General features: G+C 42.1%; 1 protein-coding gene across 4 annotated transcripts in view; it reads right to left on the reverse strand.

Annotated features, from left to right (window-relative positions):
- The window catches only part of sox13 (SRY-box transcription factor 13), a 54,771-nt gene that overhangs the window by 14,508 nt on the left and 24,295 nt on the right, over window positions 1-15,968 (reverse strand). For 2 of the 4 annotated variants that reach the window (XM_030052038.1, XM_030052039.1), the window contains exons 2-9: window positions 12,289-12,499; window positions 10,654-10,753; window positions 9,007-9,093; window positions 7,438-7,610; window positions 5,725-5,793; window positions 4,909-5,023; window positions 1,483-1,556; window positions 461-626 (exon numbers count right to left, since the gene is read on the reverse strand). In XM_030052038.1, coding sequence (XP_029907898.1) covers window positions 461-626; window positions 1,483-1,556; window positions 4,909-5,023; window positions 5,725-5,793; window positions 7,438-7,610; window positions 9,007-9,093; window positions 10,654-10,753; window positions 12,289-12,498 — 994 coding nt within the window. In that variant the 5' untranslated portion in view covers window position 12,499. The remainder of the gene's footprint in view (window positions 1-460; window positions 627-1,482; window positions 1,557-4,908; window positions 5,024-5,724; window positions 5,794-7,437; window positions 7,611-9,006; window positions 9,094-10,653; window positions 10,754-12,288; window positions 12,500-15,968) is intronic. The other 2 variants (XM_030052040.1, XM_030052041.1) reach the window with 2 other exon arrangements.

Genomic DNA, 15,968 nt, shown 5'->3' on the forward strand with positions numbered 1-15,968 from the left:
GATGTCTTTTCCCATTGGATTTTCTGTTGGTGAAGCATGGCTTTCTGTAGGTGGCGCTCTTTGTCTCCTAAACCATGACGGCTATCACTGCTCGTGCTAACAACCCAGTTCTTCCTCTGTTTATTTCAAATACCCTGCAAATGCATCACTTCCTGTGCAGCAGGAAAAGTCCTACCAGTGTGTTTACAGCATCAAAATGGAAAAGCTTCGATGAACTGGCTATAGTATAGAATGTGCAACGGAGATCAGTGAAGGAGGGCAGAAAAACCAACATTTATTGATATGGAAATGCCCCAAATGATTATACTCAGGTTTGCAATAGTTTTAAACCCTGTAACGCTGATGACGGCTATTACAGCTGAGATGCACTTATGGTTCACTTCGATTTGTGCACCTTGGAGAAGCTGATCGGTTGTGACAGATTTTGGTGACTGAAGGTGGGACCAGCAGTGTGACTCACTGAGTGCGGATCGAGGCGGGCTGTGGGACAGCTCCTTCTGCAGCTCTCTGGGCCTGTAGACCCCCTGCAGCGCCAGCGATCCCAGCTCCAGGCTCTGCGGGCTGGGCGTCTTCCCCAGCTCCAGCCCCTTTGGCTTGGAGGTCAGGTTCAAGGGCTGACTGGCTTCCTAAACACACAACGAGAACAGATGAGCAGGGGTGCGGCTGGTCTCTCTCACACACGCACACACACACAAACGCACATGTATAAACACACACACATGCAGGCGTAGCCACAAAGGGTGAGGGTGTGTGCATATTCCGGTTATGCAGAGCAGATTTGGCATGTCAGAGCGCATCTGTCACACCTTTGTAGCGTTTCTACTCTTTCTTTTGTCTTTGTATTCATCTTACCCCCTCTCTCCTTTTGTTTATCTAAGCTGTGTTGGTCTAGCTCTGCTTGAGAACCAGCAGTGCAAACAGAGCACGACTTGAGCGCACGCTAGACACACACACACACACACACACACACACACACACACACACACACACACACACACACACACACACACATACTACACTGATAAAACCTTCATGCAGAGGGTGTGGTACATTAGAAAAGTCTTTCAGTGGCCCAGTTACCAGGAAAGTTCATTGTCTGTTTGAACCGGAGGGCAACACTTTCTTTAATGTCTACCCAACCACAAACACAAGCATGCACACACACACACACACACACATGCAGCTATCATTCACTACTCCCTAAGACTGCCAGCAGCTGAGAGCAAGAGAGAGATGCTTGCACTTTGGGCATGTAATCTCAATCATGTGGAGCTATGCAGCAGAAATTTGTGTATTTAAAGAATTTGGGGAAGGAATTTGTTTCAGTGTTTTCTTTTTTTTTTTTTTTAACTGGCCTAACATAATTAAAGCCGATTCTGCATATGTGCACAAACACTGCAAAGCAAGTGCGAAGCTGCAGAGAGACTACAGTACGGCACGCAGAACACGTGTCCCATATTAATGAAGGGATACTGTAGATACCTGTCGGAAGGAGCTGCTCCTCTTGACGGGGGTGGAGTGAGGGTTTGGCAGCAGCTGCATGGGATAATCCACAGCTGTATGACGAGCAAAAGAAAATAAGGATTTAACATGAAAATTCTATTTGTGAAAACATGTCCCCTCCCTGGTATGGCTAAATACATCTGAATCTACAACATTTAAAGGAGTACTTCACCCGAAAAACAAGGGGTTTAGAAAGGAGTTGGCAGGTGACTTTAACAAAAAGCAGCACAGAGAATAAAAAAAAATAGTCTGTTTAAAGTTTTCAAACCCTTTGTGCAGCATAATCCAAGTCTCCATTTGCACGTACAATATATCCCAAATCAATGTTCTTACTATACAGGGGATTATTATTTTTTTAAACACTTTGCAGTTGTGTATAACTGGCCTGACATGAAGACCCACCTCCAACTTGTTCACTGTACTGAACATGTGAATGATGAGTTGAGACTTGGATTATGTTATGAGGAGCTAGAGAGCTTTTTTCATTTCCTTTCTGTTGCTGTTATTCAAAGTTGCTGATCAACATGCAAGAAATGGCTACAGAGTTTGGAAACTTGGAAATATGCGATGAAAACTCAAGACAACTCAAGGGGAGTACATGCTGCAAAATATATAGTTTTGGGGGTGCACATATTCTGTTAACCTGTTAGGCTCAGCATTTTTCTCCCGGTCAAGTGCTACTAACAGACACAGCAAGAGGTCAAAGGGTACAAGGAGCACTGCATCATCGAGGTCTCTTGGGTGGATGTTCACATAATTGTGCAGTAGTTCCTTTATACTGACATACTGAACTTCACTACATTTTTCATCACATCCATTACAGAGGGTAGACTTTGTTGCTTTTCATCAGCGGTATAAACTGGTCGACAGTAAATTAGCCAGCTCTCAGGGCTGTTTGCAGTGGACAGAGTCTCACTTTATTTGTGCACTTTGTGATGTAATTTCAAAATTTTCCAATCGAAAGAACCGTGTTTGAGCTTTCTACTATTATTTATTGTTATTTTATAGTCGAATGGGAGAGTTTATATCCAACAATGCTGTCTTTTTGAAAAAAATCACTCATTAACTTCTACCCTTGAGTACATTTTGAACGTTTTACTTTTGCTTACGTAGATTTTTAAGCCAGTACTCATACCATTACTAAAGTAAAATACAAAAATAATCATTCTTCTACTTAAGAAAGCAATTTGGGTGTCTTTCCACCTTCTTGTCACCACTGACATTATCTAGCTACCCTTAAGTAACAAAGATGCATGATGTTTTTGAAAATAAAAAATTGACAACCGACATTTTGTGATTGATTTGCTCGCTGTGGAAGAAGAGAAAAGGAGGATGGGAGTTTCATCAACTTGTCCAGGAGCTCTGCCTGGGTAGTGTCCACTTCAGGGACTAATCCGGCATTGGTGTAATCTGCATTGCAGGTAAAGTTGAGACACATTCAACTTGGGGATGCCAGGCGTGCCCCCAAAATGCACATCGTCCAAAACACAAGGAGTATAGCTTAGAGGAGACACATGTCTGCTGGAATAACTGCAAAATGTGCTCATTTACTTTCATTACCAAAGCCTGGAAAAAAAAGCAATCACACTTTGGCCACATATAACTATGGTGCGTATAGTTGTATGTTTCCAGAAAAAAAATGCCTGTGATCTATCATTTCTGATAAAAAAAAGTAAATAAATGAATAAATAAAATCGTGGATGGCGCAGGTTGGCAGGGAAACCATATGAAGAAATGCATGCAAGAAATTGTGCGTGAAATGACTTCAACAGTGTAGTCCTTCACTCTGGAAAGTCAGCACAAGTAGAAAGAAAAAACTTGTCTTCTTGCCTTCAAAAAGGAGGCATCTCCAAATCTGTGACATCAGCTGACCTCTTCCATGCAACCCAATGTTCTATCTGCTTTCTTTTTTTTAACATTCTATCCCTCAAAACATTTTAAAGCACGCACACACACACACCGATTTATTTTCTTGAATCTATGAGAAAAGCAAATGAATGGCTATCCTTAAATTCTACCTACAGTGTTTTAAAGACTGGCCTTGGTGTCTTTTAGGTTTGAAAAGATAGCGAACACAAGGTCACTGCTGAGCACAGCTTTTAAGATAGTAAAAGCAACATTGCACAAAGCTGTGCCTTTCTATAGCGGCGTGCCCTCTATAGCCTGACAACTGTATGAGTGTGTGTGAGCGGCAGAGAGGTACTATTGTTCACCTGAAACCTTCATTCCTGTCTCACAGATGCCTCATTTCTATTTTCCATAAAATAGACCTTGAGTTGAAGTGCATGAATCTGCTAAAGCTCCTCCACAAAGAAGCATTCAAGTGAAAAGATGCACTCAGAACAGCGTCGGCAACTTGTGGAACTTGTGTGGAGAGCGTTGGTATTTAAGCAAAGTTTCTGGCGGAGAAACAAGATATCAGTGAGTCGATGCAGGGAAATGCTGGCTCTCTGTGGGCTGAACAATAGCCAAAGAGGATGATCAGTCTATATGGTGGAAACATCTGATCAAAACCATTGAATCAAGAGCTCCCCTTCATCTTTTTTCAGGTTGGTTTTGAATGACAGCTTTTCCTGTGTTCCGGTGTCACCCTGAGGCCTTGGCAACAGGTGAGAATGAGCCATGAAACAGCTGACAAAGACCTAATGTTCCAGGTGGAGAGTGGCCGGTGAATAGTGCCGGTAATAGAGACTGACGTGAAACCTGAAGGTGTAACAAAAAACTGTTATTGGCCTAACTGAAATCACACAGTTTGATTTCAGGCAAAGGCCAGTGAGTTTTGTGTATGGTTTGGAAGGCAATTACTAAAACCATAATGCCATTATAACACCCACTTGTCACGGCTGACGCATTCAAGATCTTCGCAAGTTTTCCGTTTCATCAGTAAATTGTCAGAAATTAACAGTTCCTCTGCGTTAACCTTGATCTTCCTCATTGTTTAATCCAAATGAAAGCAAAAAAGGTTGATTTAAAGTAATAATCATACGCATTAATGTCAGCTTTGCTATTCTGTGCCGGTGTTTGAAAGAAAAAAATCCTCTGATGCATAGGAAGTGATGCATTGCACATTTCCAGTTTGACTGTAAGAAAAAGAAAAGAAAGTAAATCAAAGAAAATTAAGAATATGAGTGTGTCCACAGTGTTTGACTGCCACGTGCAGTACACCCTAATCTTGCAGATTACAGTTTCAACAGGTTTTCATTTTAGACCTCAAAGCTATCAAAAGTATGCACAGTTAAAGAGTGAGGTTTAGACTTCTGACATGCACTGTGTATGACCACTGCATGGAATTTACTCCACACACACTGGCACTCAAACAGTGAATGTGAGGTTTCATGGGAGCCGATGTGTCCAGAGCCATTTATTTCAAAAGATGAAATCTCTTTTGCTCTTTTGGTGACTGACCTGGCTTGCACGGGATTGGCTGCAGCGGCAAGGTCATCTGGGGGTCAGAGGTGACCGAGAGGGGCTGGGTGTTGGGGTGGAAAGCCGGGATCATCACGTAGGGCATGTTAACCTGCTGGGACAAGGCAGGACAAAACCAACTTGAATCCCCAAAATCCCAACCTCTTTTGTCTGAAACAGCGACTTCTCATCTGAAACAAGAACTTCTTTAGATATATGTCATGTAAAAATAATAATCCAGAAATTGTGTATAATTGCGAGAACCTCTTGCATGTTGTAAAACTGCATTGGCTGCTGAATAAATTGTTTTATCTGATTGGTTGATTTTACTGTTTGTATGTAAGTAAAGTTTACATGACTTTTATAAGCCTTACAAATCCCACATGCAGAAAAGTGCTTTTTATTTTCAGTGCTGCAAGTGTGACTGGAATTTGACTCTCATTTGATTCTCAAATAAAAGCTGCTCAAAAAATACCTACTGTATGTTATTCCTTCATATTGGTTGTGGTAACCAAGAAGCAAGGTTGTTTTTATTCTTTTGTATGTACACTACTTTGAAGGAAACTTCTCAGACACGCATTGTTAAAGGTCGTATATGAAAAGATAATAAGCTTTGATAATGGATACTTGTGCCTACGTCATCACTGTCCTGCCAGTAATTACAGTAAAACGCGATCTCTCAGTTATTACTGCGACTAAAGTACCAACTGGATGTCATGAGAATCACCACAAACTTGGCTGTTGTTTCCTAAGCATTACATTTCTAAGTCAGCTGGTGGCGAAGGCATCGGAACACATAGCCGGAGCTCGACTGACCTGGATCTGCTGCTGAAGCAGGTTGATCTTGTGCTGCTGCTGGATCAGCTGCTGCTGCTGCTTGGCGATCTGAGGCACAGGACATGTTCATCCTCACACACGTGCACTTAGTGTAGCCTACCATGATCACATATCTATTTCATAGTCATTAAATCAAATAATGAGTCTTGAAATCATATTCCAATGAAAACAAATGAAAAAAAAGTGAATTTGAAAAAGGTTCACACATGCACAAACTCACTTCTAATTTCAGTCTCATAGGTAGAAAGTTGCAGTTGCTATAGCATCGGCATGGCTGTGTAGACCAATGAATGGATACATTTTTGTGGACCAAGGAAGTGATGGACCAACAGAATGAGATGGCAAAGCTAACCCACACCACAGAAAAATTAATCTCTGCTGTGTCCAATGATGCCTCTTATGAAAGGGGGTGTGGCTAAGCTAAAGGTGGCAGGGCAAATTGACACCAATGAAAAATGCACTCTTCTTAGTCCAATGATGACGGCACATGTGCCTAAAACAAACGGTTCATGAGCAGTGAAAGTCTGCGAGGGTTCACACTATTGAAACAGGACCTCTGTGCTTAGACCAATGATGTGTCCAAAAAGAGTCTACAGCAAACATTTCAGTTTCAAGTAATGAAAGGGGGCGTGGCTAAAGTATATGGGCCGGGACAAACCATCACCAATGACAAATGAACTCTGCTTGGGTAAGATGTAGTTCTCTTCTGTTCTGTTGGTGGTCTGTTTGTGTGTCATCTGTGACGGTGCCTCCGTTTACTCTCGTTAAATAGCACAACATGTTTGACCTGCCTCTTCTGGCTCTTTGCTTGTTTTTTTTTCCTCTCCTTTGCTCCATCTCGCTACCATCAGCTGCAACTTGGACACTCAAATCATCTGTTTATGTGACAGTAATTATCGTCCGTGAGCCGGCTGTAGACCGCTATTAATTACATTATCTGAGTTCATCAAGGAATCATATCGGCCCTAGTTGAGTGATGTGCCTCATTTCAAAATAGTCATATATATATATATATATATATATATATATACATATATATATAAAATCTCACCCCAATTATTTCACTGCGTTAACAGACATATATCAACACATTTACAAGACGAGTAAATGATGTGTTAGAACCGCCAGTTTTTGCAGTGCACCTGAAACTGCACCTGTCGAACACATCTTAACACGTATTAAATTCAAGCCAAGAAGTTGTGCAAGTATGATAATCTGTTATTAATAGCTGTTTTCAGAAAGATTTTTGCTGTTGTTTTCTAACACAAAACAAAAGGTCTTAAGTTAGATGTGCAGACCTTAGTGACCGAGCTGGAGCCATGACTCATCCTGTGCCATGGGCATTAGTTGGCAAAAGAATGAACACTTGCATTACCTTATCCTAAGTTAATCTAACTTGGATATTCTGTTTCTTTATCATCATAATGGAGAGCAAAGATAAAGTACAAACATCAGAAACCTATTAGGAGGGCTGATCTAAAAACATCACATCAGGGAGCACTCAGGGCCAAGGGTCCCTGTTAGATGTTTAGTGATGTACATCTAATAATTTACCTCACTGACCAAGTAATAACATAATTTCAGTCATCAGTCACTGCTCCATGTTCCCCATTGCAATTTATTTTCCTCAGATCAGCAGGATGAGATGTTTTGGTGGATGTTAGACGCAGTGTCAATCAGCGGTCCTGTTACCTGTTCCTGCTGCTGCCGAGCCAGCTCCATCTGCTGCTGCTGCTTCTCCAGCAGCAGGGCAGCCATGTTCCTCTGCTCGGAGTGAGCTCCCAGCAGCTGCTCCCTCAGTCCGCTCAGCTGGTTAATCATCAGCAGCAGCTGCAGCTCCTTCTCCGCCAGAGACTCAGGGGTACCTGATGGAGGCACAAACACAGCAGGAAGATGATCGGAGGAAAGCCGCACAGAGCTGAACAGTCACACACAAAAAAATGAAAGCAGAGAGAGAGGCTTGGTAAGATTGATCTAAAATTTAGTTGAGCAGCCCGTGTAAAGATCAGTGTTTTGGATGGGAACAGGATACTCAGTGTAATTCTTTTTTCTAGTCATCAATATTTTTTTAAAAAGGAAAACTAACTTAACAATTCCTTGTTAAACTAACTTTAAGTTTCAGTTCAGGTAGGATATCTCTGGTCAAATATATTGTAATCATCATTAATCCATTTAGAATTTGTTCCATTTTAAAGTTGTTCCAGACTATAAATGTATGATTCATTGTCCAAAATTTACATTAGCCATTTTTATCCAGTAAAAGGATAACAAGAACATCCGGAAAGATCAGGAAACATCAGGAGAGGCAAATTACTAATTTTAAAATGTACAATAGGATGTTGAGAGTGTAATTTACTATAGTGAGTAATAGTCCTGTCATTTTATGAAAAAACCTAGGACAAATTGCAAGAGAAGCAAACTCAATTATTCTGTCTACACATACATATCACACATTATCTGATTTGATATGCGCTAATTGGAATAAATGCCAGAACAGATATTTAAACAGTGAATTAAAGGTTACTATATATATATAGTAACTATATATAGTAACTATATATATATACTATATATATATAGTTACTATATATATATAGTAACCTTTAATTTAAACAGTGAATTAAAGGTTACTATATATATATAGTAACCTTTTAATTCACTGTTTAAATATCTGTTCTGGCATTTATTCCTTATATTCCTTATTAGCGCATATCAAATCAGATAATGTGTGATATGCATGTGTAAACAGAATAATTCAAAGAACTTCTAATTGACTTTTTTCTTGTCTTTGTGTGTGTAATCAACTTTTTATAGTGATGTCTGAAAGTTAAATTTTGAACCCCTTTCACCTGTGTGTTAAAAAGGGTGTTTTTTTGGTATTATATATAGGTGATTTTCAAAACTTTCCACCAATGAGATTCCTTGGGACTTTTTTTCCTCACTCAGGACAAACTGAGGATCCAAAATCAGTTGAGTTTGCTTCTCTTGCAATTTGTCCTAGGTTGACCCAAATTTTGGCCTAAAATTACTATTACTAAAGACTATAATATGATTAGTGGTAGAGTATATTTTAGCTATCAAGCAGGACTACGTCAGGTAAAATTATCTTTGGCATGCACAACAAGTATTACATTCCTTTTCTGAGTAGCATACCCAACAATGATCATGATTCATGAGACAACAGGCAAATAAATGTGATGGGAAGAAAAGTTCTAAAGGTATAAAGATGTTGGAAGGGGAGGATAGCGTCTGAAAGCTGACCTTTCAGTTGTCCTGCACCCACTGCACTTTTATCCAGGAGTTTCTCCCTCCAGTCGGTATTCAACAGCTTCTCAATGGTAGGCATTACTGTTAACAGGACACAACAGGTACTCAGCAGAACTGCACTGAGCTGCACAAGATGGCGCAAAAAATATATTCTGTCAACTATAATCCATCTGATACCAAACTACTTTTCTAGTGTCTCCTCTGCCTCCCTAATGGCATTGATTGAAGAAGACATTTGAGGTGCAGAAGGGCAGAGGTTGTTTGTCTGTCTAAGAGGAGTTTTGAGTGTTTGAGTGAATCAATATTTGGACAGAGTACAATCCAAGGTCAGGTAGTGGGTGAGGACTTGAAGAGTAAGACTCTTAAACAAAAGACCAGAAGAGAGGTCCCGGGGAAATTCAAGGTGAGGAGTATGGGCCGCTGAAAGACTTGAGGGCAGGGAGAGTCTCGGGAGTGGCTAGGAGAGCAGCCTTTTACTCCATATGTGAGGCATTGAACGAAATCAAACAAAAAGGCACCCCGATCCCCCCCAGGCCCATTCAGGAGCCAAAACACTACCCTCGCTCCACCAGACAAACCGTCACTTCTATCGATTTTCAGCGGATTGCATTGTGCAATGCTGAATAGCGGCAGAATGTGGTGCACTTAAACACGTAAGATTTGGGGCTGTCAAAGTGCTGTTGGTGAGAAAATAGAATGAACGTTTCTGTGTGTGTGTGTGTGTGTGTGTGTGTGTGTGTGAGAGAGAGAGAGAGAGAGAGAGAGAGATTGCCATAAAGGAAAATAAAATGAAGTACAGACAGAGAGACAGGAAGTAGAGGTGAACTAGTAATGGTGTTTCAGAACTGATACCGCATAACGGAGTACTTTATTAGGTGGATCAACTGATATAAGCATTCATCCAAGTATTACTCAAGTCACCGCGCCGCCTTCTCTAGCACCAGCCTGCTATAGAACAAGGTACAAGTGGAACAAGTGATTTGAATAACTGATTTGAATAACTGAATAGCTGCTTTGATCAAATTGTGCATGAATGATTGTATGAAAATCACCCGTTCTCCGTCCTGGTGCTTGGCATGCAGAGTACTTCTGGTTTTAGATTTAAACCAGCTAGTTAATTGCCGCTAACTGCATTCACCAGCCAGTGTCCCGGGTGTAAATCATTCCCTGATGATATGGCTGAGATGAAAAGCAGCAGGGCTCCGGGTCCTGTCCGAACCAGGATTGGGAACCACTGGGATTCAGTTTTCCTTCAGGTTCCTCGCTGATAGTTAATGAGCTGGATTTAACGTCAGATAGATACAGACCGAGTGTGGCCAGCTAGTTTACAGTTTACTGACAGAAGCTCACACTTTTTTAATACTTAAGTGTTTAAAGATAAAAGCAGTGCGGTAGATTAGAGCTAATAAAACAGAATGGCAATCGGCCAAGAACTTCACACATTGCGGCGTTTCAGAAATTAAGAACTGATTATCATCTTTGTGCATCGTTAACCAGGCAGTAACGGGGCAGCTGTATTTGCTGAACTGAGAGCTGCACCTGGGAGCTGGATCAGTCCGATCCTGGTTCTCCAGATACTGTCGGACCTCTAACAGAGCATGAGTGACCATGTCGGTGCTGAGGCAGGTCCTGTGGTCGTACCTTCGTTGAAGTTGGATTGTCCCTCGGGTCGCTCGTGGGCCCTGGCCTCCAGTCTCATGGGGCTTTGCCTGTGAGGCAGCTCCTTGCCTGGGGAGCCCTCCTGCAGGACAGGGAGAGCCGTCAGCACCACTAAACCAACAACTGACCAAACCTGATGTCCCACTCACATCATGTGGTAACCAAGGCAGAGATAGGAAAAGTTCCCATCTCTACAATTTGCAAATGTTCATGTCAGTTGGAAAGTACAAAAGGTAACACTATTAAACTTAATTTAACAAAAAAATATGTTCAGCTTTATGATAGGCTGAGTTGATTTTGATTTTTTTTTTTTTTTTTTTTTAAAGCATGCATGTAGTATTAAATTGGTATTTATTTGAGGTGTGTGTGATGTAAGAATTTGTCAGAGACTTCCATGTTATTCACCACCTGGTCATGTATGTCAGAGCTTTCAGAAAAACACAAGATTCCTCGTTGTAATTATCAGCTGGATGTTTACATAAATGACATTTACAAGGTGGATAATGGTACTTTATGGTAAATACCGCATGATGTGAATGCGGCATAAGGCCAGAACGACACCCCCATAAAATCCACCCTCATGTATTCATACACCCATATAAATCATTCATTTGTGTTCAGTGCATTAAGGGATTTATTTTTTGTGGTGAAGCCACTTCCCTTCAAAGGGTCTCATCTAAGATATTTCAATTCAGGATTTCCTATGTTTCCCAGAATTCCTTTCAACAACCAATAGTAAGGGGTCTTATTTTGTTGCTTCCTATCAAAAAGCACTTGTATGGGCATATAACTATGGCTACCTACCTACTTTGTGTACAATGGAGCATTTTTATAATTATGGCTGCGCTCCTTGCTCTAAACAACTTTGCTTGTGGTTGCGTTGCACGCATCCATCTTTTAATCTGCTGATGGTACCGAAATCGGTCTCTGTGCCTCTTTTACACTGGATTTCTCCCTGTTTGATCGTTGAATTTCCGGTGCTGAAACATTTTCTGGTATGATAATCCATTTTAGCTGCTGGAAATATTTCAACATATGGCCAGGAATCCACAGCTTGAAATACCAACAAAATGAACCCAAAAATGTGTTTTCGGGTACAACTTTTTCTGTAAAGTGCTGAATGCATTTCTTTCCAGTGTAAGGCCATTCTTTTCAATTGAGAACATCCTTTAGTAGATGCACTGTGTCATGATGGAAGGCTACGGAGCCTCGGCTGCATCTCAGCGAGGGGTCAATGGGGGAAAAAAAATAACACACCCTCAGATTATGAATCCATGCCTATGGATTTACCCTCGAAATCGGAGACACAGTTAGCATATCTTATTGCAAGGATTCGTAATTTGCGAGCACTCGTTTGCAAATCCGTGGGCATGGAATCGTAATCTGAGGGCGAGGATTATGAATCCGAGGGCACGGTTTGTAAAACGTGCACCCCGATTTCTAAACCGAAAATACAGATTTACTTTTTTTTTCTCAGAAGACACCAGGGGGCGCTAAAGGAAGCTAAAGGAGATATTTTTGTCATCTCAAAATCTTGACTGGCAAATGCAGCGGCCTCTTTAACCTGACAGTCATTATTTATTCAACATTTCTTTCCGACGGTGGTGATGTCCTTACCGAAGGGGAGCGTGCGACCGGTGGCGTCTGTCGAGCCTCCACCGGCTGACTTCCTGACCAGTCGTGGGAAGGAGGTGTTTTAAGTGGCTCGGCACTGGTTATGACTCCGCCCCCACCGCCAGACTCCTCCTGCTCCACTTTGACACCGATATCCACCATGCTGACATCACCGGCGTGGAGATGCAGCGCTGGAGGGCTGGGCTCAACCATTCTGGAGAGGGAGGAAGAAGACGAAGAGGAAAAGGCTCAGCGCAGGTGAATTACGTACTACAAATATTCAACACACACACACACACACACACACACATAAACACATACAACTGGGTGTCTTTTGGGTAGAGCAATCGACACTTGGCATGATTTATCGTAAGCAAATCCAAATCTGATCTTGTGGTTCGTATCAATGCAGCAAAAAGGACAAAAACATTTACTGGAAGCCATACAGGACCAATCTAGGCTGATATTTTGGTGACCTGCATCTGATAATATTAATCACCAAAAATGAGTTATTAGTCACCACATAACACTTTGTCACTGAAATTTAGTCAGCAGTTGGAAATTACTTAGAAATTCTGTCACATTTTCAACAGGTAGTTGCTAGGTACCGAGGGTAAAAAGGTAAAAACGACTGTATTAGAGCACACACACTGTATTATGCAACATGGGAGCATTGCATGTCGGTGGTTCTCAGGCGTTGGGGCCGGCGTCCCACCCGAGAGGTTTCCAGCGGGCCCCCAGCTAAATGAGGAATAGGCTGATTTCACTATGAATGTCATTCACTAGGAATCCACCCCAGGTACAGGACGTACAGGAATGACATGTCTTCCCAACAAAATATCTTCCCATATGGGCCTCTGGGACTAAATTTCATCACATGGGGGTCCCATGGGTCTCATGTGTGTCTGTTCAGGTGTCTAAGGCGTGAAAATGATGGATTGGCTGGCTGATGTTCAAGGTGGAGAGTTAGGTGATAGTGCCGTATGGTTCCAGCAGGTCAGAGGTAACGTCACAGCGAGGCTTACTGTCCACCGCTTGCAGAGTGTATCTTTTGTATGTTTGAGACAGAATGAATAATAGAGGGTTAGAGGAGACGGTGAGAGACAATGCTTCAGAAAGACAGACAGAGAGAGAGAGAGACAGAGAGAGAGAAAGGAAAAGAGTGAGACAAGGACAGGTTGAGTGAGAGAAGCTTGAACCACAGTGAACTTGAACAAATCAACTTGGGCTATTGTGTGTGTGTGTGTGTATGTGTGTACACGTGCATGTGTGTGTGTATGTGCGCGTGTGTATATGTGTGTGTTTTCCCAGCTCTGCTGCAGGAGGAAAGAAAAACACGGCAGACAGCAGAACAAAACAAACAGAACACACAAGGGCAAAAAGTGCACATATATATAAAGAGGCAGAAAAAAAGCCATTGTTGGAGCCGGGGAACAAAGGAAGCTGGGACAATGGGGGAGAGGCTGACAAAAGCCGCCGGCCGCAGGAAACAGGCCGGATAACAATGCCAGCGGAATGTGCCGACCAACTCGGGAACATGGCAAAAAAATGCGGAGCGCCACCGCTCTACCGAAAGCATAATAATGATTAGAACCCCCCTCCCTCCCAGCCGGCCCTCCCAGCCGGCACACTGCGTTTCAACACAAAGCCACCTGTCTGCCAGGGTCCAAGGCTCTAAACCTGTGTGAATGTGTGTGTGTGTGTGTGTGTGTGTGTGTGTGGAGGGGTAGCGGGGTGGAGGGGGGTGTGCGTGTGTGTGCTACACTAGGCAAGATTTCTATGCAAAAATCCAGCCGTCCTATCAGTCTAAATCTCAAAGTGGAGCTGTAACAGAGAAGAGCCTCCCTTCCCCACTAAAGGCACATTCACATCTGTAATGACGACTATAAAATGATTTAAATCATTCTCACAGAATATCAGTGTTAAACGGATGCAAGGTTGGTGCAAGACTGCAGCAAAAAAAATATAGCTACATTTTCAAATATTCCAGTTAAAATTCACTCACTACATCAGTTTGCTGAGTACAACTGGCTACAGCTGTAATGTGAATGCTGTGCCATTAGACTTGATCTTTATAGCCGTCTTTCAAGAAGTCAATAAGTTTCGACTTAAGACCCCTGCAGATTTGCCCGTTTGACCAAAATGAAATTTTGCTGTCAGGTACGGCCACAGGAAGTGAGGAATTGAAACTGAATAGCAAAATACTAAAAAGCAAAAGGCTCACTAATGATGGCGTTTCACCACTTTCACCTACATCAGACACTAACATAAGAAATATGGTGTGCTAACGTCACTTTACCTGATTTCTAGGTAAAAAAAAAAAAAAAAAAAAGCAACATGCACCATAAACTTGGACTCACGATCATATCTTTTCACCTTTCAGTTGTGCATACATTCGATCCACCAAGGAGCACACCAACTTTTTGAACTGCTTCATCGTGCTCGCTAGCGCCATGGTGTACCTTGGTGGCAGGAATTGGAAATAACAGGCAAACCGACTTGCAATTTTACTGAAATAACTTTTTTCTGCTTTTTCTATTTAATGCAAACTGACGGGAAGAGCGGATCCCGATGACTCAGAAAAGCTCTAAGCCAGGGATGTGCAAGTTTATTTCACTTTATGTTAGGCATTTTTTAATTTTCAAAGTATTTTAAGTCATTATAAGGGGCAGCAGCGAGTGAGGCAGCATACTCACATCAAAACCTCTTCTCATTCAATGTCAACGTCTTGTTGGCTTTAGCAACTCCAGATCTGCTTACATAAAAACAACATTTTTGTGATGTAGATTTACCGACAAGGCTCTGCTGCTTATTTATTTTTCTTTTAAGATATTTAATGATGGCATGTCTTGGATTTTTCATATTTGTCTCTATGGGGGCTGTTTTACTGCCGGTTCATGTTCTGTTCTTTCATCGCTGATACCATCTGCCACCATTCCTAACATTGTGGTGTACCTTTGAACTCCAAACAGGTAGTCGATCTCCCTATTTGTGTATCATTATCAATTTTTCCATTTGCTCGTGGTATTTTTAGCCCTCCATGCCATGAAGCGGTGGGCGATCGCACTCTATGACCTCTGACCTCCACTGACAAGACATAGGTAGTAACTTTATGTAAGCACCTGCTGGCTGAGATTGACCTGCAGGAAGTGCCATCACACTACATGGCTCCCCACTTCATGGCCAAAATGAAAGCTGGAACTTTTAAAGTGACAGACAAAGTCATTCATTTCTGTTCAAATTTTGATATTGACCTCGGGGGTCACAAAATGAAGGTCAGTGGGACGAATGTGGCCCGCGGTCCGCCGGTTGCCCCGTATCTGGCCTGAGTCATGCCGTCTGAGTCAAGGCTTGTACCTGTGCCAGTAATGAGGCCCGCATTGAATAACCAGATTTAAGGAATTTGGCGTAACGTTTTCTTCCTACAGCTTAGGCACATGGTGGAAAAAAAAAAAAAAAAAAAAAAAAAGGAAGCAGAGCGCTACCGTTCCGCCAAAAGCATAAGAATGTTTAGAGTCCCTCCCTCCTCCTGCAGCCCGCGAAATGCACTTCATCACCAAGCCACCTGTCTGCCAAGGCTCTAAACCTGTGTGAACCGAGCGAATGTGCATGCGTGTGTGTGTGTGTGTGTGTGTGTGTGTGTGCGTCTCTAAATCATGAAAATCCATTTCCCACAGCTGATG

This window comes from Myripristis murdjan, chromosome 5 (genome assembly GCF_902150065.1).
Source record: "Myripristis murdjan chromosome 5, fMyrMur1.1, whole genome shotgun sequence".
NCBI classification, from domain to species: domain Eukaryota; kingdom Metazoa; phylum Chordata; class Actinopteri; order Holocentriformes; family Holocentridae; genus Myripristis; species Myripristis murdjan.